This window comes from Chlorocebus sabaeus, chromosome 15 (genome assembly GCF_047675955.1).
Source record: "Chlorocebus sabaeus isolate Y175 chromosome 15, mChlSab1.0.hap1, whole genome shotgun sequence".
NCBI classification, from domain to species: domain Eukaryota; kingdom Metazoa; phylum Chordata; class Mammalia; order Primates; family Cercopithecidae; genus Chlorocebus; species Chlorocebus sabaeus.
In genome coordinates this window covers 17538377-17565946 of record NC_132918.1, presented here as the reverse complement: position 1 = coordinate 17565946, position 27570 = coordinate 17538377, and the positions used below count along the sequence as shown (strand labels likewise).

Below are 27570 nucleotides of genomic sequence, written 5' to 3'. Positions count from 1 at the left end.
CAGGAATCAAAGATTTATCCTTCTCTGATATAAAAACTTAACCGTTTCTTCATGTGTAAGACATATCGCAGCTACTATAGTTTCATTTTTTCCATCCTTTTTTTTTTTGTGAGCCAATTTGACTTTATTTATTTATTACATAGCCAGATTGCTGGCCAGTTTTCCTGCTGTTGCAAAAAAATGACTTATTTTACACAAGTCTTTGTAAATAAGAATCACTGGAGGGAGGATGGGGTGTAGAGCAGGCCCTTCCAGCAGGGATACAAGATGATGGATCCCATTCACACCCGCAGTCAGTTAACAGAAAAGAACAAGGAATGTAGAATTCCATTATGTCTCCTGCTCATTTATTTTGAGGACGTGTTTCATTCCATTGAACAGAGTACAGTTCTCACCACTGTGACAGCAAAAATAACACCTCCTTTTATGCTAAAGGTCCATTTATGGAGTACCAGTTAAAAATTGAACATTCTACTGGAGAGAAGCTTCAGTGTGCTTTCTCTTGCTAGTAGTATTGCTGGGGTTATATTAAATGCAAAAATATTTGTTGCATGTACTAGGAGAAATGAAGAATTTTTGACTTGGATATAGTTCTGATTCTGGAAAACTGTAGAAAATCCAAATAGAAAGGGTAAAAGGAGAGCTGTAAACTTGCTTATATGAAACTGATGATGGAAGCGTGTTGACGTTCTTTCCCAGCTGATAGTTATGGCAAAATATGCTAGACAATATTGGAAGAATAGTTAAAATGGAAGAATTTGAATTGAAAAAGGGAAAGAAGCAGTCTGCAAGGCATGTGAATGACTAACTTCATTTCAGTTGGGCTCTGTGACCAGAAGATGGGTACAAAGTTAAATGACCTTCAGTGATAGTATTATATCTTTTATGACATGTTACAGTAGAGTATCTGAAAAAGATTGTTAATATGAAGAAAATAGAACTGAGAAGCCAATAGGATGTGTACACAACATCATCTTCAAGGCTGGCAGTACACACACTTCAGTGAAATGAGGAAGGCGGAACCAAGTATAAAATGTCTTAGTTGTCTGGTTATCACCAAGAGATAGGAGCAAAATACATTGTTGTCATGCAGTTGTAGAAAGAAAGAAACACACACACTTACACACACACTCTCCCCCTGCAGGCTGGACATATGTGAGTTGTGCTCAGTACTAATCTGTCCCTCTGCTAGTTAGTTCTGTACAGTTATCCCCACAGTCCTCTTCCTAAAATACATATGACTTTCTTGTTCAGGTCTAGAGTTGGTTGCCATTACATACAAATGTAGTTAAAGTTCTGTAGCATGGTGTATATGATATCCATAACACTCAACACTGCTTACCTCTCAAGAGGCACCTTTACCTGTCACCACACAGTCTATATGTTAAACCTCTGTTCCCCAGATACCGTGAGCCTCTTTCCAAATAAACACTGTCATGTCCATTATTTCCCCCTTTCTGGAATACTCTAGAGTCTTTCTTTGACAATTCAGTTGTTCTTTTTGGTGCCTCTCCTCAGTGTGACCCTTTTAGAACCTTCATCACAGAAATAGTTGTTCTGTTTTTTCAGCATCTGTGATTCTTTTCCTCCCTGTCGTAGAATACAATGTGTATTTATAGTCATCTCCAAGAACTCATAATGCCTCATGGGGATTGTATCTCAGCATCTAGAATACTGCCTGACACAAAGTAGGTACTTGGCTAAATGTTTTTAAATGTAAATGATTGTCTAAGCATAAGTAAGTACAGGAGAGATTCGCATATATTCTTCAATGATTTGCATGTTTAAAGAGAGTAATATAATGCTTAATAGATGGAAAATAATATGAGACTGATCTATACCTGCAAAGAATGAAATGTTCTGAATGTGTTTTTAAAAGAGAGAGGAACGCCAAGACAGTTCACTGGAGAAAAGAATAATCTTTTCAATAAATGGTGCTAGAAAAACTGGATATCCACATGCAAAAAGAGTGAAGTTGAACAGCTACCTCACACCATATGCAAAAATTAACTCAAAATGGATTATAAACAGAAATCTAGAAACTAAAACTATAAAACTTGAGATACAAAATTTTATAATCTTGGATTACGTAATAGATTTGTATATGTGACACCAAAAGCATGAGCAACAAGAGAAAAAAATAGATATATTTGACTTTATACAAATTAAAAATTTTTGTGCCTCAAAGGACACTGTTAAAAAGTAGAAAGAGGCCTGGGACTGTGGCTCACACCTGTAATCTCAGCACTTTGGGAGACCAAGGCAGGTGGATCATTTGAGGTCTGGAGTTCGAGACCAGCCTAACCAACATGGTGAAACCTTTTCTCTACTAAAAATACCAAAAAAACAATCAAACGAAAAAAACCAGGTGTGGTGGCACATGCCTGTCGTCCCAGCTACTCAGGAGGCTGAGGCAGGGTAATCACTTGAACCCGGAGGTGAAGGTTGCAGTGAACCGAGATTGCCCCACTGCATTCCAGCCTGGGTGACAGAGCGAGACTCCGTCTAAAAACAACAACAACAACAACAACAACAACAAAAATGGAAAGAAAATTCACAAAATGGGAGAAAATATGTACAAATAATATGTTTCAGAAATAACTTGAATCTAGAATATATAAAAACCTTATAACTCAAGAATTAAAAAAAAAATAATTTAAAAGTGGGCCAAGGACCCAAACAGACATTTCTCCAAAGAAGATATACAAATGGCCAATTAGAACATGAAAAGATGCTCAATATCATTAGCCATCAGAGAAATGCAGATCACAACCACACTGCAATACCTTAACATGCTAGAATTTCTACAGTCGAAAAGACAATAACAAGTATTGGCAAGGTTGTAGGAAAAGTGGAATACACTGTATGTGTTAATGTAAAATAGTACATCTGCTTTGGAAAACAATCTGGCAGTTCTTCAGATGGTTGAATAGAGAGTTGCATATGACCCAACAATTGCACTCCTAGGTATATACCTGAGAAATGAAAATATATGACCACACAAACACATGTACAGGAATGTTCACAGGAGCATTATTCATAATAGCCCCAAAGTGGAAACAACCCAAATGCCTATCAACCTATGAATAGGTAAGTGTCATATAATATTTCACACAATGGACCATAATTCAGCCATAATGAGGGATAAAGAACTGATACATGCTAAACTATGGATAAACCTTGAAAACAGTATGCTAAGTGAAAGAAGCCAGACATAAAAGCCACATATTGTATCGTTCCATCTATATAAAATGTCTGCAATAGGCAAATTCATAGACACTGAAATAAATCAGTGGTTGCCAGGAGTTGGGGGGAAGGAGTAATGGGGTTTGCTGTTTCTTTGGGGAGATAAAAATGTTCTGGAAGTGGATAGTGGTGGTGGTTACTTAACTGGGACACTAAAACCTACTAAATTGGACACTGTAACAGGATGAATTTTATGTTATATAAAGTAAATCTCAATAAAGCTAGTACAAAAGAAGGGGTGAGGGGAAGACAGTGACACGTCCCAGTTATGAATCGAGAAACAGTGGGGCAGCTGGGAAAATGACCCCACTTTGAAGTTATTGGTAGTGGTGATGGTAACTACTATGAATATTGTGCACTGTGCTAAATGGTTTATTTTTATGTCTAGTTTTCACTGTCCCATCTCTACATAATGAGGATGCTGGGGCCCGGGTTGGAACCAGGATTGCAGCCTATGCATTTCTGATTACAGTGACCTCTTTCCCACTATGATGCAATCTCACAGTCTGTGGCAGAACCTTGTCCTGACGGTTTTATTGCTTTCTGACAGTGTGAGTGTGGGTGTGTGTTGTGCCTACTTATGTATCTCCATTTCTAAAACACCAGCTACTTGTGCATGGTATGGTCTTTATTTATTTAGCTTTTTTAAAAAAATTTTTTTGAGACAGAGTCTCGCTCTGTCACCCAGGCGGGAGTGCACTGGCGTGATCTTGGCTCACTGCAACCTCTGCCTCCCAGGTTCAAGCGCTTCTCATGCCTCAGCCTCCTGAGGAGGTGGGATTACAGGTGGGCACCACCATGCCTGGCTAATTTTTGTACTTCTAGTGGAGATGGGGTTTCACCATGTTGGCCAGGCTGGTCTTGAAATCCTGACTTCAAGTGATTCACATGCCTCAGCCTCCCAAAGTGCTGCGATTACAGGTGTGAGCCACCACACCCTGCCAGTATGGTCTTTAATTGTAAGAAAATTGAAGAGGGAGGCAAGTAAACCAAGATTTTACAGTAATAACTCTAATCTGATTGAATAGAGAAGTTCTCGATTATAGCAGATTTGTTGTATAAATAGCTGAAAGTCCTTTAAAGATAAATTAATAAAATTGGTCAAATCTGACAAAATACAAATGTCATTAATAAGCAGATAATAAACTCCTGAAGTTTAACAGACAGCTGTGGAGGTGCAATCAACATAACAAGCTTTGTTTTCTTAGGTTGAGAAGGGCTGAATTGGTGGACTTTACAGATACTGTGGACTTAGGGTGCAAAAACAGTGGAATCCTGTCATTTCAGCTCGGTGGTTTCTCTGATACAGTAGGTTGGGGGAAGTGGTGTGTTTTGTGCCTTATTTTTTAGTGGGATGAGAGGTAGGGGGTTCTTTTCAACTTGAGAGAAAATATAGACCTTTTTTTAAATTACGAGAAAGTGGATTTAGGTAAGCGGGAATTTAATCTTATCACAGTCATCATCTCCATTATGTAAAAGCATTTTTGAGTGTGATTAGAGTTGAAACTGAAGGAGAACATGGACATTACTTGGAGAGGCCTTCCTTCAAATTCCACCTTGGCTACTTTCTATGTAACTTTGATAAATTCTTTCACCACATATGCAAACACCTACTTGATGGGGTAGAGAGAAGAATTAAGAGAAGTGTTATGTGAGGTGTGGCACTCAGTAAGTAGTAGCTATTACAATGAAAAAGACTGTTACAACAATTCCAATGGAAGTTTGGCAGAGCTTGCCTCCCTAAATACATATTGAAATCACATGATGTGAAGCAAAATTTTCCTTTCATTGTATACTGGCCATGGTTCTCTGTTTTTTAGCCTCACCATTAACTTTCTGAATAATTTATATGTAAAAATTTCTTAAGCAGATGCTTTGAGTTTTATTTTCCATGCTTCCATAGTAATTTATGACACATTTTTTTCAAATGTTATAGGGAAAACTTCATATTGACCCAAAGATTTAAAAAGCATATGAAAAGAAAAAGTGAAACATCCAAGTTAACGTTCTATCATTTGGGAAACTACTCTTCTTTTTCCAGATTAACTGTTGTAATCCCAAAACTTAGTAGTCAAAATAAATATTTTTGTTGTGAGAGTAGAAAGAACAAAAATAGCACATTGGACTGTTTTGGGGATTAATTAATGGGTCAGTACCTGTTGAAATTATATATATTTCATTTCCCTTAGCCAGGGAAAGGCAAGAAATGTATTGAAAAATATATTTAAATTTTGGTTTGGTTGGTCATTTGCCAATGATGACTGTTTGGAGAGTTGGCCAGAAAGCTGAAGCCCCTGTGGAGAAACAGTGGGGCCTGTTAGGTGGAAGCCGTGCAATGCTTTTACCCCATTTCACCCAGCCAAGCCAGCTGAGCTATAAACATTAGCCTCAATTGCTTCCCTTTGGTAACTACAGCTGGGGATTAAACCGCCGCTTTGTTTCACCTTCAATGTTGTAAAAATGATAGCAGAAAGGCACATGGGGGATTGCCCTGTGCCCTGAGAAACTGAGATTCAGGCCCATTTGGTGGCCAATAAGGGGAACTGGGTTCTCTTTCAACACTTTCGGTCTTTCAGAGGAATTGATTTTTCTGTAGGAAGTTAGGGAATTGTTCCATAGCATACAGAGTGTGTGCATGGGGGTTGGTATTGTGTTTCGTGGAAAAGGACATAGTACTTAGGTATCATTTCGTTTCCATTACCAATGGATTTGAAGCAATTTTATTTTTTATCTTGTGGCTTATTTTGTCCAAGGAGCAGTTACAGACAGGGTTGACAATGCTTAATTAAAGAAATATACCAAGGACATCCCCTCCCCTCAAAGTATTGTGCAGGTTTCCTCTTTCTGAGCCTTCCCCTGTTCTGTACCTTCTCTTTGATTTCTTTCCTTTGTTTCTGTGATCCCGGCATTGTGACATAATAGAACACAGGATTAGTGGGAGGAAATGAGGGCCCAAGCAAGGCTCTACATCCAACTGTCTGTGTGGTTTTAGAAATATTAAGTGATTTATTTCGGTGTATCACTTGTTTACTTGATCATTGTCTGTCTTCCTTTTAGCATTTAAGTCCACAAAGGCAGGGACTTTGTGTGTCCTGTTCAGTCCTGTTCATCACTTGGTCTCTTCTTTCTTGAAAGGTACCCAGCACATAATAGGCATGTATCAAAATTTGGCTATCTGACTGGAGTCATTTTTATCTTGTGGAGGGAGGCAGAGAGGGGAAAGTAAGTATCTCTGGGGTTCTTTTCTGATCTAAAATTAGATGATTCTCCTCTGTTCATATTATTCCTTAACAGGGTATCAAATGAGACTGTAAGTAAGTTTCCAAAGCAGTCATTACCAAAGCAGTGTGGCACACTCATTGATATTTAGCATTTGATTGACTAGAATGCTAGTTGTCACCTCTATACAAAAATGATAGTTGATTTTCATAGTAGAATTGACACAGTATTACATCCAGAAATGACTTCGGAGTCATTAGTGTTAAATTTGCCCTTTATATTACATTTTATTTAATTGCACAATTATTATAATCTATCTTTCTGAATTAGTAAGTCATATTTGTCATATGTAATAACTTTTTTAAGAAAAACACCTTTTTCTGACCTGTTGGGTAGCAAAACTTTACCACGGTTAGATGAATTTTACATTTCTACACATTCTTTGAAACTCATTAAGTTCACAAAATTAGAATTATATAATATGGTTATTTTAATCTGTGATAGGTGTTATCTGAATATCTTCAGTATGGATTCTTAACTTTTTATTGTACCGAGGAGCCCATTGGCAGTCTGGGGAAACCTTATTTAAAGTAAAATATAAAATCCATAGGTACAAAGACCAGGTTTTTCAAAACTGGTCAATTTTTTTATAAAAAGGTGATACAGTAATTTTTGTGCTGTTTTATTAGCACATTAGCAACATCTAGCATCAGATCTAGTAACTATAATAATTTTGAAGTTGTGATGATTATAAAGATTAATATTTCTATAACACTGAAATGTGATATGGAAATGTCACATTCTGTTAGTAACAAAGTCAAAGGTACTGCTAGTACTACTATGATTTGCTGCCTACATTTATAAATCAGGGAAATACAAAATTGCAGTTGGATGTTAGTGAGTAATAAAGATGTGATTTCTGAGATCATGGTCCCCTGAATTCTGTTCTTCTTCTTTTGTGGGGGATAAGGGTCTGGTACCTGGTTAAGGCTCTTGCCCCTATTGGTGAGTAGTAATAGTATGTTTGAAACTTAGAACCATAGCTCTGTTACTGGGAAGGGCCCAGACTGATTTCTTGATTCCTCATGTCTAATCTCATAATCTGAGTGGGATAGTACAGCAGTAGAAAGACCATGGGTTTCACAGTATTCCAAACATGGGCTCTACACTGTACAGCTACAAGTGGAGTAACCATGAAAAATATTCTAACTTCAGGCTTTGCCTTCATTTCTGGAAAGGTATAACTGTATCCTTCCCTGCAGAGATTTTCTGGGCTGTCTCACAGGTATGAAAGTCTTGAATGGTAACAACTTCTGTTTAAGGAATTATTTTATGTTGATGAATATGCCAATTGCCTGTTGGGTTAAGTCTGGAAGACCCTGTTCTGTGTATTGGCGTCACTGGAATAAAATGGACCTGAGTGTGCCTGAGAAGCCGGAATGAAAAGATGTGACTGGCCATCTCTTCTGTGATGGGTAATGGACGGGCACTGCAGATGCCCACTGGGGATAGCTTTATTCACATCTCAGAAGCAGCTCAACTGGGCACAAATAAAGCCATCAAATGTCTACTTACTGTTTGTCACCTAACAAAGTCTGTCCCCTAAAATAGCATTTCTGTTTAATCTGAAATAATTATTTGATCCATTTTAGTATTGACTGAAACTCAATGGATGGAACTTTTTTCACTTGTCCAGTGTTCTTAGGTGCCACACATTTTTTGGGAGGATTAGATTTGATTTTTAATTTTTTAATTTGGTTCTTTTTGGTATTTAGGTCAGTAATATACAATAAAGTGTGAAAGAAATGGAACGGCATTTCCAGTGAGAGTATCTGGGTATGAATCTTGTCACCCAGTTAGCCCGCCTTAAGTTAATTTACTTAATCATAGCTGAGGATTCCTCAGCTAGAATTTAGGACTGTGATGCTGCTTATGTTAGATCTTCTGAATTTTATGCAAGTCAAGTTCTGTGCCAAGTGTTTTATAAACTATTAAGTGATATACAAATTGTAGGAGTTGTTATTGTCACTTTGATTCTTATATCAGGTTAATATGCTGTTTTGCTTTCAGCATCAGTGCCCAGTACTGTGTTTTTTGAGCCCCTGCTTTGAGATTAGGCCTCTTGGTTCTCTGCAGTATCTGGAGGCTTAGCCCTCTAACCAGGGAGGGGTTCCTCTTTGCTTATGGGATTCTCTATTTGGAGACAGCTCTGGGCTATGGTAAAGTAGAGCTGTAGCTAGCTAACTGAGGGCCCATCCTTGGGTCTCCAGTTCATAATATGTGTCTCTTGACCTTGCTGAACTTCCTTCTTAATTTGGAAAGTCGTAATAATTTAATTGGCCCTTCCACTATAGTGTTACATAATTCACTGAAGTAGTTGGATCACAGAGATACCACAGAGATCTGTGTTTGTTTCCATTCTCCTGTCCAATCCTCAAGGGTTACTGTCATTGGACAGTAGCACCTAGAAAGAGCCAGGTGTGTCTGGTAAAGTACTCACAGTTGATTTCATTTATATATGCCTTAGCTGTGCCCCTGTGCAAGATTTAAAACTTAAATAAGTGTGAATAGAAGCTTGACTTTTTTTCTGAGTGTATAAAAGTGTTGGCATGTACAAAGCCAGTGGAAGGATTGCCATTTTTGAGAGTGTTCTTATACTGATCACCTCTGAAATAACCCTGTGGGTAAGATTCATGCCCAGAAATGCTGAAGACAAGCACCAGTACCTTCAGTACCTTCAACTGTGATTCTCCTGAACAGCAACACTTGATTTGTTAACTGGAACTAACCCTTCTCCCCTCAAGTCTGTATCATACCTATTGCCTGCAATTGGTGTGTGCGTTAAAAATTAAGCACCTGCTGGGCGGTGTGTGCCTTACAGGCCAGAGGATCGCTTGAGCCCAGGAGTATTGGGCTGTATTACACTATTCTGACAGGGTGGCCGCAATAAGTTCGGCATTAATGTGGTGACCTCCTGAGAGCTGGGGACCACCAGGTTGCCTAAGGAGGGGTGAATTAGCCCAGGTCAGAAATGGAGCAGGTCAGAACTCCCAGGCTGATCAGTAGTGGGAACACGCCCATGAATAGCCACCACACTCTAGTCTGGGCAACACAGCGAGACCCTGTCTCTTAAAAAAAAAAAATTAAACACCAATGGGGTGGGAAATTTAAGATTTCTAGACATAAATGAGAGTGCTCATAAAAACTCTGGGGACTTTTTGTTCATTCATGAATTACCTGATTAGCTAAAACCTTCATTTTGATCACCTATAAAACAGACAAAGGTAGGTGTTTAGACTTGATCACTGGCAAGAACTGTTTGAGACAGACAATTGGAATTTTCAAGGAACTTGTATTTTTCCTGATTCAGAAGAGGATGTCTATTATCAAGCTGTAAGTACTCTGCAGGATAATCTTTTTTGTTCTTATTTAAAGGACTTTTAGAAACATCACCAGTCATTTATTTTTCCTTTTGAAGACAACAATAATCATGTTCTGTGGCAAAAGGAGCTGGTCCTAAACTTAGAATGATAATGAAAGTTTGCAAACATCAAATATTATTTCATCACTGTTAGCCATTTATAGATGTGAAGAGAAATGAGCTTGAAAAGTACTTTGATGTTTTCAACCACACTTTTAATCTTTAGATTTGAAAACAGAAAAGGAAGTCTGTATATTAGGGTAATATATTCAATTCTTCCACCATTTTTTAATTTTTAATTTTTTTTTTTTTTTTTGAATACAGGGTCTTGCTCTGTCACCCAGGTGGAGTGCAGTGGCATGACCTCCCTTGCTCAAGTGATCCCCCGACATCATCCTCCCAGGTAGCTAAGATGACAGGCTCGTGCCAGCACGCCCAGCAAATTTTTGTATTTTTTATAGAGATAAGGTTTTGGCACATTGCCCAGGCTGGTCTTGAACTATTGGGTTCAAGCAATCACCCTCCTCGGCCTCTGAAGTATGGGAATTGCCGTCATAAACCACCACAGCCAGCCCTGTCCCACCATTTTTAAGTCAAGTAGCTTAATCTATAAAATACAATGTTTGACCACTTACTATTATAAAACTCTTTTGTTGCTCCTGGAACATTCCTTTATCCTAATTTTTCTTTCTTCTTATGGTACTTGGGTGTTGGTGGTGAGAGTTGGCAGCACAAGGGGGGTTGGCTAGGGCAGGCACAGACCTTACATTTCAAATCTCTACCCTACTTGAAGAACAAGCTTGCCTTTCCTCTTTTATATTATCTACCATATTCAAAAATGCAGAGGGAAGAGTTAGTGCAAATTGGGAAAGTGAGTACCAATGCATTTGTACTCCTGATTGGTGAGTAAAATAAAACTGCTCAGTCTCCTATAGGATTAAAGTAGAACTTAACATTGGAGATGTTTGATCTTTCTGTGTAAATGCTTGTGATAAAATCATGCTTATTTAAAATAAGATCAGGAGTGATAGATATAAAATGAACTGGATTCAGATTTTCTGTGATTTTAGAATAGGATGTCAGCTATTTACCAGAGTTACAGAGAAAAGTTTTCATAATGATGTGCTAATATTCTTGGCAGACACCAAATCTAAAAGTATACTTAATTCTTTTATTTATTTATTTATTTATTTATTTATTTATTTATTTATTTATTTATTTTAGCTTGCTTTCTTATTCATTTACTCATTTAACCAACATTTACTGAAAGCCTTCTGCGTGCCCAGTTGCTTCTGAGGGACTTGCAGCTGGGTGGGAGAGACAGTGTGTAGTCCAAGCTACAGGGGAGAGGTGGGCACCAGCCTGGTTGGGAGAGTCCTAGATTCTGCCTCCCCATCCCCTGAGTCCATGCAGCTTATTTATATCATCAAACCTTTTTCTTCTCTTTGTTCATTGTTCGCATGCCCACTTTTATCTGAGACATCTTCTCTTCCTGGAATGACCTGGGAACCCACTTCAGGCATGTTGGCAGCAATGAGAAATTCAGCCTGAGCCTGACTTTTGCAAACTCATTTGGTCCCAGTTTTCTGTGTCCAGGCAACTCACCCCGTGTTTTTTGCCACCCTGGCAAACTGGCTGCCAGCACATCACACTACGTACATTTGTGGGTTCATATGTGCCACGTGCAGAGTCTGTCCATTTCCTGGCTCATCCTGGGCCATCTGGGGCAGCCTTTTTAATTTTTTTCTTTTGCCTCCTGCCTTTCAAGCTTCTCTTTTGATTCTTGTGGCTTGTAGCCCAGCAAGAGTAGAAGGAAAGAGCTTCAGGAAGTGAGGAGTTTATTAAAATTCCTTTGAAGCATTTCGATTCTGTAAGAGGAACTACCTTTTCTGTTAGCTAAGACAAAAAAAAAAAAAAAAAAAAAAACCCTCAAAAAAAATGTTTTTAGGAGATCCAGTTGTAGTTCTTTTTTTTTTTTTTTTTTTTTTTTTGTGAGGGACAGAGTCTCTCTCTGTCACCCAGGCTGGAGTGCAGAGACTCAATCTCAGCTCACTGCAAGCTCCACCTCCCGGGTTCACGCCATTCTCCTGCCTCAGCCTCCCGAGTAGCTGGGACTACAGGAGCACACCACCGCACCTGGCTATTTTTTTTTTTCTTCTTCTTTTTGTATTTTTAGTAGAGACGGGATTTCACGGTGTTAGCCAGGATATTCTTGATCTCCTGACCTTGTGATCTGCCCGCCTCGGCCTCCCAAAGTGCTGGGATTACAGGCATGAGCCACCGCACCCAGCCCCATTTTAGTTCTTGTACACAAAATTGATCCTCCTTTACCCAGTTCGGTGTTCTTCGGTGTATTACTTTCACTTCCCTAAGCATCATTCTTCTTATTTCTAAAATGGGGATAACTGTAACTGTATGTGCCTCACGGGATTGTTGGGAGGATTTAGTGAAGTGGTAATATTAATAGTAGTAATTGATGAGTAAGATTTTGTTATATTATGTATCAGGTACTGTTCTAGGAACTTAACTCTGCCTGACTCCTTTCTGGTAGAGTGTGTTAAAGTATAGCAGTATTCAATAAGTATTAGTTGTATCTTGAATCCTTTTCACATCTCTTAATGACTCAGGTATCCTAATTTTCAGCAGTTGATTGTTTACCTATTTACTTCTCAGTGTACAACTTCTGTGTCATTAAAGAAAACTTTGTGTAAATAATGAAGACTTTGGTGTACACACCAGTATGAAAAATCTTGGTCCTGCAGCATACTAGTTGCACAATTTAATCATGCTGTGCCTTGGTTTTCTTCATCTAAAGCAGGGATGCTGATACCTAATTCTCAAGTGTTAGGGAAGTTGAATGAGATGGCCCATGTCAAGAAGCTGACAGACCACAGGCACTGACTGATGTCCTTTTCCATCTCCTGTCCTGTGCTGCTCCTGGGAACTCTCCATCTTGCTGTTATCCCCAGGCTGTTTCATTTTGTTTTAATGATTCTCTTGGTCATATTTACAAGAACACTAGTATAAGACAAAGATTCTCTCCATTGCACATTTTGTGCCTTATTCTCTAGCCACTTATTTTTGTTTCTAGGCTACAGGATAGCAAGAATACTAGGCATGTAGAAGTTTTTTGGTAAACATATACTAAGCTGGATAAAACAGACTTGATAAAGAATCAACTCGGCTTCTCTTTGCCATCAGGCCGAATTTCTTCATTAGCCTGAGCAAAATGGCTCAGTGTTTGTTCACGGAGGCTAAATGCATCACTTTTTAAAAGAGAGTTTTTGTTTGTTTGTTTGTTTTAAATCAGACAAGACTTGTAGAACTTAAGGTAGAAGAAAGTGCTGGATTGAGCCTTTGTATTCTGAGGGGCTGTATTAGTTTAGTAGGGCTACCATAACAGAATACCACAGACTGGGTAGTTTACACTAGAAAAATTTATTTTCTTACAATTCTAGAGGCTGAAAGTCCAAGATCAAGGTGTCAGCAGGATTAGTTGGTTTCTTCTAAGGCTTCTCTCGTTGGCTTGTAGATGGCCATTGTATTTGTCCATTTTCAAGCTGCTGATAAAGACATTCACAAGATTGGGCAATTTACATAGGAAAGAGGTTTAATTAGACTCACAGTTCCACATGGCTTGGGAAGCCTCACAATCATGGCAGAAGGCAAGGAAGAGCAAGTCACATCTTACATGGTTGACAGCGGACAAAAAGAAAAAGAGCTTGTGCAAGGAACCCCCTGTTTTTCAAAACCATCAGATCCCATGAGACTTATTCACTATCACAAGAACAGCATGGGAAAGACCTGCCCCCATGATTCACTTACCTCCCACTGAGTCCCTCCCACAACATGTGGAAATGCAAGATGAGATTTGGGTGGGGACACAGCCAAACCATATTGTTATGTACCTGGCCCCTCCCAAATCTCATGTCCTCACATTTCAAAACAAATCATGCCTTCTACAGTCCCTCAAAATCTTAACTCATTTCAGTATTAACTCAAAAGTCTGGCCGGGCGCTGTGGCTCATGCCTGGAATCCCAGCACTGTGGGAGGCCAAGACAGATCACGAGGTCAGGAGATCGAGACCATCCTGGCTAACATGGTGAAACCCATTTCTACTAAAAATACAAAAAATTAGCCATCCTGGTGGTGGGCGCCTGTAGTCCCAGCTACTCGGAAGGCTGAGGCAGGAGAATGGCATGAACCCAGGAGGCGGAGCTTGCAGTGAGCTGAGATAGCAGCACTGCACTCCAGCCTAAGCGACAGAGCCAGACTCCATCTCAAAAACAAACAAAAAAACCCCAAAAGTCCACAATCCAAAGTCTTATCTGAGACAAGGCAAGTCCCTTCTACCTATCTGCCTATGAGCCTGTAAAATCAAAAGCAAGTTAGTTACTTCCTAGATACAATGAGGGTACAGGCATTAGGTAAATACAGCCATTCGAAATGGGAGAAATTGGCCCAAACAAAGGGGCTATAGGCCCCAGGCAAGTCCAAAATCCAGTGGGGCAGTCAAATCTTAAAGCTCCAAAATGATATCCTTTGACTCCATGTCTTATATCCAGGTCATACTGATGCAAGAGGTGGGTTCCCATAGTCTTGGGCAGCTCCGTCCCTGTGACTTTGCAGGGTACAGCCTCACTCCTGACTGCTTTCACAGGCTGGTGTTGAGTGTGGATTTTCCAGGCATGTGGTGCAAGCTGTTGATGGATCTACCATTCTGGAATCTGGAGGATGGTAGCCCTCTAGGCAGTGCCCCAGTAGGGACTCTGTGGTGGTGGTGGGGTGGGGGGGCTCTGACCCCACATTTCCTTTCCACACTACCCTAGCAGAGGTTCTTCATGAGAGTGCCACCCCTGCAGCAAACTTCTGCCTGGACATCCAGGCATGTCCATACATCCTCTGAAGTCTAGGCAGAGATTCCCAAACCTCAGTTCTTGACTTCTGTGTACCTGCAGGCTCAACACTTCATGGAAGCTACCATAGCTTGGGACTTGTACCCTCTGAAGCCACAGCCTGAGCTGTGCCTTGGCCCCTTTCAGTCATGACTGGAGTGGCTGGGATGCAGGGCTCCAAGTCCTTAGATTGCACCCAGCATGGGGACTCTGGGCCTGGCCCATGCAACCATTTTATCCTCCTAGAATTCCGGGCCTGTGATGAGAGAGGCTGCCATGAAGACCTCTGACATACCCTGGAGACATTTTCCCCATTGTTTTGGGGATTAACATTCAGCTCCTCATTACTTAAGTAAATTTCTGCAGCGGGCTTGAATTTCTCCTCAGAAAATGTGATTTTCTTTTCTATTGTATTGCCAGGCTGCAAATTTTCCAAACTTCTATGCTCTGCTTCCCTTATAAAACTTAATGCCTTTAACAGCACCCAGGTCACCTCTTGAACGCTCTGCTGCTTAGAGATTGCTTCCGCTGGATACCCTAAATCATCTCTTTCAAGTTCAAAGTTCCACAAATCTCTAGGGCAGGCCAGCACTCCCTTTGCTAAAACATAACAAGAACCACCTTTGCTCTAGTTACCAACAAGTTCCTCATCTCTGTCTGAGACCATCTCAGCCTGGGCCTTATTATTCATATCATTATCAGCATTTTAGTCAAAGCCATTCAAGTCTCTAGGGAGTTCCAGACTTTCCCACATTTTCCTGACTTCTTCTGAGCCCTCCAAATTGCTCCAACCTTTGCCTGTTACCCAGTTCCAAAGTCGCTTCCACATTTTCAGATATCTTTTCAGCAACGTGCCACTCTTCTGGTACCAATTTACTGTATTAGTCTATTTTCATGCTGCTGATAATGACATACCTGAGACTGGGCAATTTACAAAGGAAAGAGTTTTAATTGGATTTACAGTTCCACGTGGCTGAGGAAGCCTCACAATCATGGTGGAAGGCAAGGAGGAGCAAGTCACATCTTACACGGATGGTAGCAGGCAAAAAAAGAAGTTGTGCAGGGAGACTCCTGTTTTTAAAACCACCAGATCTCATGACACTTAAATCACGTCATGAGAACAGCATGGGAAAGACCTGCCTTCATGATTCAGTTATCTCCCACCTGCTCCCTCCCACAATATGTGGGAAGTCAAGTTGAGATTTGGGTGGGGATACAGCCCAAGCATATCAGCCATCTTCCTTTGGTGTCTTCATGTAGTGTTCCCTTTGTGCATATCTCTCGTAAATCTCCTCTTGCATAGATACTCTTGGATTAGAGTCTACCTATATAACCTCATTTCACCTTAATTATCTACTTAAAAGGCCCTATTTCCGAATACAGTCACATTCTGAAGTACTGAGCATCAGAACGTCAACATATGAATTTGGGGACACACTAAGTCAGCCCGTGATAGGTGACAGACTGAGAACCTGGCATAATGATCTTTTCCAAGGTTCTGTGCTTCTCTGGAGAGGATACATGAGTGACAGTTCTGTTGAGTCATAGAGCTGGAAAAAATTTAGATGAAGAATACTTACTCTGATTTCTGAAGTCACCACACTTCTGCTTTCTTAGCAGCACTTACTAGGACTTAGTCTAATTTTTCTCTTTATATTCTTAGGCTGTGTGGATGAGTCTTACTGTTGAGCACTTACCTTTTCTCGCCTTTGAATATCCAGTCCTTAGCACATAGTATGTGTCAGTAAATAATAGTTGAATTGAATACAGGTGATTGATTCGTCTGCCTCTGGACATTGTCACAATTTCCTCCACCACAAAAGGAAATGAATTTGTCTTTTCCATAGTCATCTACCAAGACTGAAGGCATATTTTTTTGCCTTGGGTGGTTTGGACTGAATTCTGTCTGATGTCTAAATTTGACTACAGTGATATATTTATTTATAAACCATCTTTATTAAAGAATGTTATTGCCACCGTTTCCTTAGTTGCCAATTATTTTGTGCATTGTTATTGCTCCTCAGATTTTCTTATTTTGGGGGAGACTTAGGCGTAATTTCCTTAGATGTAGATCAAAGCTGAATTGGATAACTAAAATATGTTGCAATTTATGTTATAGAAAAATGGTAAAAATATTCAGCACATATTTTTTATATTTCTATTTCAGAATTAATATTTCGGCCTTTTTTTTTTTTTGAGTTGAAGTTGGAGTCTCCCTCTGTCGCCCAGGCTGGAGTGCAGTGACGCGATGTCAGCTCACTGCAACCTCTGCCTCCCAGGTTCAAGGAATTCCCCTGCCTCAGCCTCTTGAGTAGCTGATATTACAGGCCCATGCCACCACACCTGGCTAATTTTTTGTATTTTTAGTAGAGATGGGGTTTCGCCACCATGTTGGCCAGACTGGTCTTGAACTCCTGACCTCAGACAGTCCACCCACCTCGGCTTCCCAAACTTCTGGGATTACAGACGTGAGCCACTGAGCCTGGCCAATATTTCACTTTTTTAAAATAAATCTTTTTAATGATAAGACAGGCTTGGGTTTGTCAAGAACAGGTTTCTAAAAGGGTTTCGTTATGCATGCACATGTAAATAAAAACCTTTTACAAATCCCACAGAATAAGATACTTTAAAATGGAGCTGTCAAGCAATTTTTATATGTGTAGTCAATTTGTGGTTTCAAAAAGCTACTTCAAAAAAAACTTCAAAAAGTTAGTGCTTTTTGATAAATTTGTTTTCAAACCACTTTGTTAACAGGTCCAAAGTTATATGATAAAATGATCAAATAAATTCTTTTCATTATAAATAATCTTGTTTAAAAGTCCAGAGCATTCCTCTTAATATTTAGTGAGAGCCCTGTTCTTGTTGTACTTCATCAGTTGTCTATGTTGCTGGTTGACTATTGGAAGTTTTACACTGAATGAAAGAATTAAGATTGTAAACCTCTAGAAAACAAGGACTTTACTTCTGTGGTCCTTCCAGGATTGAATGAAGGTTCCATGAAAGAGAAACATCTAGAATACACCTTTCTTTTTTCTTAATAGCTAGTAGAGGATGAGGAGGGAAAGAAGACACTGTAGGATAATGCATGTTTATGTCAGATGGTAGGAAAAATTCATGATGTATTTATACTGCGTGTGCTACCAAACAGCATACAGCTACACGTTTTAGACAAAATAAAAGAAGTTTTGATGATAATTATCAATACATGCATGAGAATTTCCAATGTCATGGTTTAAGCACCCACTTCACATACACTTGTAAATTGGCTTCCGTGCATTCATAAATGGGGTTAGTGTGATTAGCTTGCCAAGGCCCAGAAGAGATTATATTTATTAAAGATCACATGAAAAGTTGTGTCCTAGGCATCTGACTAGGAATTTTAATTTTAAATGGGTAATATTGTCTTATTAATGAACTATTAACACAGTAGAAACATTTTGATAGATTTATTAATGAATGTAAAGATTCTTGTTTTTTTAATATAAGGATTAATGACCGTTCATTCAAACTAAACCTATTTTGTACACTGAAATATAACATAAACACATTGATAGACTTGCCAATCTGACTTAAGCACTACTTTTAAAATATGAAGCTAAGTATAGTTTTTTTGTTGTTGTTAAGATGTTTTAGACATGTTAAGTCATTTTATTTTGGCCTATAATCAACCTCCTGAGGTATAATGAGAAATCCATTTCAATATAGAAAGTCAGTTTTATGAGTTTTTTAGAATTTTTTTTTTTTTTTAATAAAACCTTCCTGTCAGAGTGTGTGCCTGATTGTCTCACATATTTGATTAGATCAGCTGGCATGGCTCCTTGGCAGCCTGGCCCTCGCTGCCAGTTTACTCTGTGTCCCCTTCCTTGCAGGGCCCTGACCTGGAGGCCATCTCTCAGCTGTCCCAGCCCTGCCGATTCTTTGAGGTCCCTGAAGCCTTTCCTGATTCTCCCATCTCATGTTATCATTCTCTATACCCTATAGCTTTACCTTTTGATCATGGTATCTGTTGTGTTAGTTATTCCTTTCGTTGTGTCTCACCAAAGTTGTTGGCTCATAGGAGCTGGTAGAGTGATGCCAGCCACAGAGGCAATAAATATTGGCATTGTGCTGTCTTCATTGCTTTTCTTGGATGAATTAAAAAACATTCAGAGGAGCTGGGCACAGTGGAGCATGCCTGTAGTCCCAGCTACTTTGGAGGCTGAGGCAGGAAGGTGACTTGAGGCCAGTTCAAGGCTGTAGTGTATGATGATCACACCTGTGCGTAGCCACTGCACTTCAGCCTGGGCAACACAGTGAAATTTCATCTCTAAAAAAAATAATAAAGGGAACAAGGAATTGGAAAAAGAATGCATAGAGTGTGGATTGGCTTGCTTTACTCATAACAGGTGCTTTTCCAAGCATCTTCTTTCACAACACTCATTATCAGGACATCTTGGGAGCAAAAGTGTCCATATTGATTTGGGGTTACTTATGTTTTTCTTTGGTCAGAATTCCTCGTTTCATCCATGTCCTCAGTCCTAGATTAAGTAATCTTTTTGTGCACATTTATAGCTTCTGACGTTAATGCCTCCATTGTTTCCTAAAGTCCCGATGATGATGGAACTGTGCATATTAAAGCAGGAATGGGACAGAATGTTGTCAGGCATATCTAAAAGCCTACCCCTGGAAAAGTACTTATGTGGCACAGAAAGCTTCTTTCTGGAAAACCACTGAACTGATAGTTAAATTCAAAAGTCACTCTTAAAATCAGTTTAAGCACACATTAAATTCACTTGTCTTGGATGAAGCCAGTGAACATGTTAAGGCAAAACAAGATTTATTATCAAATACTGGTCTCTCCAAAAAGTTACATGGGATCAGAATCAGATGTTGATGAATAATTTGTTTTTGTACATTTTAATAGTTACATGTTCTTACTTCTAGAGCTCATTTAACTAGTTGAACTAGAGAACCAGAATACAACATGATTTGTGTTTTTCTGTGGTGGAAGAGAAAAGTAAAATTAAAGTGGAAGTTATTAATACTATCTATATCCACAGGCTGCTAATATGTACTGCGTTCTTTCCTTTTGTGTTTTTCTTCAGGTGATTGAAGACAGTACTGGAGTCCGCCGGGTGGTGGTCACACCCCAGTCTCCTGAGTGTTATCCCCCAAGCTACCCCTCAGCCATGTCTCCAACCCATCATCTCCCTCCCTATCTGACTCACCATCCACATTTTATTCATAACTCACACACGGCTTACTACCCACCTGTTACCGGACCTGGAGATATGCCACCTCAGTTTTTTCCTCAGCATCATCTTCCCCACACAATATATGGTGAGCAAGGTAAGTAGATTCTCATTGGCCTCAGGAGCTGTTGAAACTGGCTACAGCATTTCAATAGTTCAAGGCAGCCCTTTGTTTCTTGTGAAAAAAGCAGAGTAGAAAAGGATCTAGGTGGTTTGTAAGACTCATGAGGAATTCCTAGCTTCCTTTGTCCTGCATGGTGCCTTGGAAAAATTACTTTGTGGGTTTAGTTCTTTTACTTTCTTTCAGTTTTCCCAAACTCGGCCCCAACCCCCACCTTACAAGATCAAGGAGTAAGGTAGCCACCTTTTATTTTAGAAAAGTGGCAATGTGACATCGTTCCCATGTCCTGAAAGCATGTTTTTATGTGAGAGTGGCCTGAGGTGCAACTGTGGCACATCGTTGCTTTGGTATCCATATGATCTACCAGTTAAAGGGAAATTGAAAGGTGTTTTGTGCCCCATTTCCAATGTTTGAAGATTATGAAGTCTCAGCAACCTTTGGGTTTCCTGAAAGGCTCTATGTTGTGATGTTGGCAGAACTAAAAATCCCCTGGCTGTTGATGTGGCCTTCCTGAACCTGCTTTTAGTTTAAGACTAGCCATTAGTGCAGCCACAATTTCACTGGTTGTTAGGCAAATACTTACCTGGATATGAAAAGAGTCTCAGAACTACCAACATTATATCTTTTTAAAGTTTTGACCTTGGTGTTGGTTTAGTCTAAAGGCTTTCTCTATCAAAATGGATCCTGAGAAACCAGATAATTGAAGGTAAAATTAGACTTTAGCCTCTAGGACTTTACAAAGTGATTTTCTTCTGAGTCTGACTATGAAGGGAAGCATTTTACTGCTTCAGACATTTATTATGTTGGTTTAGATACATTGTAGAAGAAATGCCTGTTATACCATAGAATGTTTGAGCAAGTTATTACTTTTAACAGTTATATATATATAAAAAATTATATAATTTCTATATAATTATAATTTATACTTATATATATTTTTATATATAATTTTTCCCTGTTCATCTCACATTATAACTTATTCACAGAAAAAGCTTTTTCGAGATGGTATTTCAAGTGAAATATACTGTTGTAACTTAGGGATAGAATTAGACTGTGTGTGTGTTTTGTTTGTTTTTTAAGTAGTCAAAGAAATTTGACATAATTCAAATTTATCAGGTGCTTTCACAGTGGGGTATAAGGGGATGATAGCAAAACATGAAATCAATACTTTGATTTTATAGCAGCATCAATAACTTCCTATTAACTTGATCTTTTTTCCATGCGACATAACACCAAGAAAACATTAAGTAGTGGGGATATACTATGAAAACATTTGGATAAAAACTGAAAAACTTTAGTTAGCTGTAATTTTTTTAAATGTATTCAGTGCTTTGACACAATATGCATTAAATAATTGAGTGTTTCTCAGAGCTTTCTGGCTGGATCTGAGCTCTGATGACATGAAAGTCCTTGGTGACTGACTCACTGCCTGCTGGTGTATATCTGACTTGCTTTATTTTAGCAGTCTGTTAGTAGGATGCCACATAGTTACTGTTTTGTAAATGCTGTCCTTTGCAATTTTAGGCAAGACAACAGTATAATTTAAATCATTAGAGTTAAGCACAATTGTAGTCTCTTCATTTTGTGGTGTATTTGGGTCTAATTCCATTAAAATAACACAGAGCGATAATGTATACAAATAAAAATGCCTTCATTGATTTCACGTTAAAGCAGTAAACCAAAATCCCTTCCCTTTATAGATAAGCCATTTTTATATTCTTTAACCTTAGTTCTTTAGTGTGCATACCTAAAAGCAATTTAAATATTAATTTTCTAAACTATAAGAGTGTAAAAGTTTTCACCATGTCTGAAGAGATGATTAGTGCCTGCGATGAATATGTTAAATCTCATGTGTAATGCATCATGGCATTTAGAACATTTACTGTCCTTCTGGTATATTTTGACATTGTTTATTTGGATACATACTGTCTGAATAGGATTATATTTGTTTTGACACATTCTCTAGTGCAAACTGGTTCCCTCATGAAGATTTGATTTTTCACGAAACAACTTGTTAAAAAACAAATCTTCCTTTAGCTATGTTAACAGTAAGAAACAGTGGAGCTTTACCGTTGAGTAATTGAGACAGCAGTTTGGTTAAATTATGCAGGGTAACCATACATTTCTGTTGTGCCTGTGACAGTCCTAGTTTAGATCTTTTGCCTTGAAGAAATTATTGATATTCCTCCCTTTTCACTGTCAGAAGTGTTCGGATTTGGATGGTAATTTATATTGTCACTCCATAGATAAGGTGACCCTTGTTTCTTATGAAGATGTAAGGACCCAATCTTTATGTTACGCATTGTCATTTTTACTGATACCTAAAAATAATTTTGAACTGATTTAAAAATTTAAATTTAACATGAAGTTTTCCCCTTGAGGTCATAAGATTGTTTGCAGGCTTCTGTTTTCTTTTGAGCCACTTTAAAATGTGCGTAGTAAAGTCACGTGGCATTCTACATTTGTCTTGCCTTCGATTACTCCAAAAGAGAAGTTTGAGACCACACTTATTACGTTTGGCACCAGATTTCAGAGATAGCTTTTCTTAACCCTTGTACTTCCTCCTTGAACATTTCCTCCGATTCTGTGAGCTTTGATTATTTTAAATGGAAATGTGTCATCTCATTATCTTAGTTAAATTTGTTCAAATGTTGGCTCTTTTGAATGCCACAAATAACTTAAACTTTGACTGCAATATACCTTCCAGTAGAAATACTATTCTGTCTACAGGGATAAGTAGACTTTTAAAGTAGCTTGATTCTAAGTACATGTTTAATGGGGGTATTTTATTTGTTCTAACTTTTTCATGTATTGCAACTACTGAAAACATATTGAAAGGCAAAAATCAAAGTTATAAATTCAACTAGAATATGAACTCTTTAGGGATAACAACTTTGTCTTCAGTATTCTCTGTAATATAGGAAATTTTCTGAATGCACAGTATAGTTTATAATGATTGATTATTCCTTGATTGATTAGAAACAAATGGGAATGCTTTAAATGTATATCGTGTATATGGCATTTTCTTTTTTCTTTTTCTTTTTGAGGCAGAGTCTTGCTCTGTCGCCCAGGCTGGAGTGCAGTGGTGCAATCTCAGTTCACTGCAATCTCCGCCTCCCGGGTTCAAGCGATTCTCCTGCCTCAGCCTCCTGAGTAGCTGGGATTATAGGTGCCCACCACCACGTCTGGCTAATGTTTTGTATTTTTAGTAGAGATGGGGTTTCACCATGTTGCCCAGGCTAGCTTCGAACTCCCAAGCTCAGAGAGTCTGCCCACCTCGGCCTCCCAAAGTGCTTACAGGCGTGAGCCACCATGCCTAGCAGTATTTTCTTAAAAAATATTTATTATACTCTGTTTAGTAATATTTTAGACTTCTTTTATACTTTAGACTTCTTCAGGAGCCAGATCATTTGACCATTTAATAATTTATTACTGAAAATGTAAACTGAGTTTGGGTTTATCATAATCATCCATTTTAGAAATTATACCACTTTATGGAATGTCAAGCTACATCACCCGAGAAGACCAGTACAGCAAGCCTCCGCACAAAAAACTGAAAGACCGCCAGATCGATCGCCAGAACCGCCTCAACAGCCCTCCTTCTTCTATCTACAAAAGCAGCTGCACAACAGTATACAATGGCTACGGGAAGGGCCACAGCGGTGGAAGTGGCGGAGGCGGCAGCGGTGGTGGTCCTGGAATTAAGAAAACAGAGCGACGAGCAAGAAGCAGCCCAAAGTCGAATGATTCAGACTTGCAAGGTAATACTCAAGATGTTTGCGATAGAGTGAATTATCAAAACAGAGACATCTCAAATGATGTTTCCACATCTTTTACATGAGAATATTATTTCGTGGTGCTTGGTTGTTCTGCTAAGAATATTTGAGTAAACCTTCTTTGATCTATTTCTTAGTAAGGAAAGAATATTGCATTGTTTATTTTTTATTAATACTTCACAGCAGAAATACTACGTTTTGGTCACATATGCCATGTAGCTTTCTACTTAGTAACAAGTATGTGAAAATCTTTTCATGTTAGCCTACTTCTGTTTCACTCTCTGAATAGACAGATGTGGAAGAAATCCAAAGATAATTTTTCTAAAAGTGTAGGCTAGTTTAAATCTCCAAATAATTATACCTCATAAACCATATGTAATTACCTCCTTACTGTAATGAAATCTGTCATTGAATCACAGAAATATATTTCTCTTTAGTTTTGGCATCAGTTATTGTCTCATACCACCTTTTGCCTGTGAATTAAGTGTTTGGAAACCAAGAATAAGATGGAAGAATGAGGGTCACCACATATAGCTAGAGAAACATCAACTCAGAATGGCACGTGTTTTTTTGTAGATGAATCTTGGGTATAGATCAGTTGATTTGGAGGAAGGTTTTTGTGTTTAAATGAAGTTTTGGGGGTAGTTTAGAGAGAACCTATTTTGATGCCACATAAGGAAAAACAGTGACTTTTTCTATAGGCATAGGGAAGAATGACTTAAGTGAGGCATAAAAGGTAACATTTGGATAAGGTAGGTGAGTTTATAGATAGAAATGACTGGAAAACAAAGACATGAACAACTTTTAAAGATAAGATCAATTATTCAAGTAGATTCCCTTTTTCATTCACAATCACATTCTCACAGACAGTTCCCATTTCTACCTGACTGAGATGCAATAAGGAATCTGATTGTAACACTCATTGATTATAACACTCATTGATTTTATGGATTCCTTACTGCATCTCATTCAGGTAGAAACAGGGACTGTGTCTGTGAGAATGTGATTGTGACTGAAAAAGATGGAATTTGTGTATTTTTGAGTGTCTACGGAAGAGCTTCTGACAAGGGAGAGGAAGGTTAGGTAAAACGAAGTATTGCCATCAACATTTCCCCCTACGTTATTTGGGTGAGTGGTTGCAGCATGAGAGAGGAGTAGTAAGATAACAGTGAAATGTAAACAGATCAAATGTTCTTTTCATTTTAATTATTTATTCTTTTCTCTATTTTCCAAACTCTAAGCAATTACCATGTTATTCTTATAATTTTTAAAACATAAATAATCATCATACAAAGGAAATTGAAGATTCAAGAGGCTTGTACATAGCTCTTAAGAGAAGATGCTGGGTCTCATATAATAATTTTTAGTCAAATGATACTGTAATTTCTAAGCTTGAAATTAGTTTATTAGCAGTGTTGCAATTTAACCATGACTATACAAGAATTCATACCAAAAAAAATAAGAATAGATTTTCCTAAAGAGAATTTTAATCCAAAGAAAAGCGAGAGAGAATGTATAAATTGTCCAGAGAGCTTACGAGGTTTGAAGTACTTTGATTACTTGACTCATTCTTTAATAATTTTCACCTTGCTTTGCACCAAAACTGATTTAAGGCAAATGACGTAGACACATAGAAGCAGATAACATAAATGTAAGCATTAAGGAGCCGAAAGATGATAAGGGAAGGAAAATACTAATAAGATGAAGCAGGGTTCCAGTAGAGTGGCTTGATATGGGCCATATATTTGGTTTTGAGCCTCCTGGTTGTCAAAGCAAAAAGGCGAATGTGAATCACATAGCATGAACAAAGAATAAAGCACTTCTTGTTCGTGGGGTCCATCAAGTGGCTCATAATGTTTCAGTTGTGTCTGCCTCAAAATGTGGTTGTTGGTTCCTAGGATCCCAAAAGGCTTTTTCCTGCTTTCTCATCCTTACAAGTGTGTCTCCTGCTGGAGGTTACTGCACCTGACATCTAAATCTGTACCCCAGAAACAGACTTCTTAACTGATTCTTAGGTTTACAGTGCCACCTAATTAATCTAAAACTATACTTAATACCAGTATGATAAACCTGATAGGTTCATATGTGGTTTGCACAAGAACAGAATATATACTTAACCATAACATGTGACTTGCGTTTTTTTTTTTTGTTTTTTTTTTTAATGTTTTACTTAGGTTAAATTGCCCTCATGGCCAGAAGAGATAAATCTTTTTACTTTTTTTTTGAGATGAAGTCTCGCCCTGTCACGTAGGCTAGAGTGCAATGGTGCGATCTCAGCTCACTGCAGCTTCCGCCTCCCAGGTTCAAGCCATTCTCCTGCCTCAGCCTCCTAAGTAACTGGGATTACAGGCATGTGCCACCACACCCTGCTAATTTGTGTATTTTTGGTAGAGATGGGGTTTTGCCGTGTTGTCCAGTCTGGTCTCAAACTCTTGACCTCAGGTGATCTGCCCACCTCGGCCTCCTTCTTTTTACTTTATAATTCCTTAGCCTTTGAGTTAATTTACTTGAATAATTTACCTTTTTACCACTTACAAAAAACAAATCTTTAACAAAAGACAAACTTTAAGTTTGTGCCTGGTCCTGTGGTAAAACTAAGCACATGTAAAAGAAGCAAACAACTCATGTTAATATAAATACATGTCTTAAAAAGATGGAGATACCTTAATTTCTCTCTTGAGGTCTAGTTCTCTCAGTTAACTGTGCTTCAGAAACTTTAAAACAATAGAGATTCGTGGACCCCATTTTAGACCTAGTAAATCAGAATCTTCACACCACTTTTGACTTCATGTTTTTGTTTTGTTTTGTTTTTTAAATAAAACCTCCATTGGGGATAATGTATAATCAGCCAAGATAGAAAATTATACTATCATAATAATAAGGATGGTTCATCAAGTTGTACACAGTATGGAATAGGAACTTTGTGTTTTATTCATCAATCTCTCCCTCCTTCTAGTACTATACCTGACACATAGTAGGTACTCAGTAAATAGTGTTAAGTGAGTCCTGTTTTCTTAATTGCCTTGTTTTCCAGAGCAAGCCTTCTTTTTGAACACACAAAGCTATTGTACCATTTCCTTTTCCTGGAACAAATTGTTGCATTGCTCAAGGAAACTGCTCTGTGGCTAGCCTCCCCTTTCATTTACTATTACCTTCAGGAAAACAGGCACGACAGAGTGCCATAGTACACTCTGAGAAATATGGGATCTCTGAGTTCTTGCATTTCCTTGGAGCAAATGGTGTGGTGTGAGCCGAGAACAGTTGGGGCTTTGGTATTAGACATACAGTACTTGGCTTAGAATTGGGCTTTGTTACTTACTTTTTCCTTTTAGTTTTTCCTGAATTTCCATGTTCACATTTGTAAAATGGGCACTTAAATTTCCATTATTAAATATTAAAAATACCCTTGCTCAGTTCTTAACACTTTAATATAATGGTAACCCTTATGACTTGAATATTGTCTCTTTCATCTTCAGGACTCCTGTTATTATAGGATCATGTCTCATCTGAGACAGCTGCCCCTCAAAATAGGCATCTCTCTCTACTCTCCATTTGGCGGCTTTTCCCCTTCCCTTCATGCTCCATTCCCCTCACCCCAGCCCCTTACATTTCTTCTCCTTTAAGCCAGAAGTGGCTTTCTTTGCTTAAACCCATCTTACA

At 38.6% G+C, this 27570-nt stretch overlaps 1 protein-coding gene across 4 annotated transcripts in view; it reads left to right on the top strand.

Moving 5' to 3' along the window:
- The window catches only part of FNDC3B (fibronectin type III domain containing 3B), a 360789-nt gene that overhangs the window by 187742 nt on the left and 145477 nt on the right, over positions 1–27570 (top strand). For all 4 annotated transcript variants that reach the window (XM_007972094.3, XM_007972095.3, XM_073023462.1 and 1 more), the window contains exons 5-6: positions 19867–20110; positions 23614–23895. In XM_007972094.3, coding sequence (XP_007970285.2) covers positions 19867–20110; positions 23614–23895 — 526 coding nt within the window. The remainder of the gene's footprint in view (positions 1–19866; positions 20111–23613; positions 23896–27570) is intronic.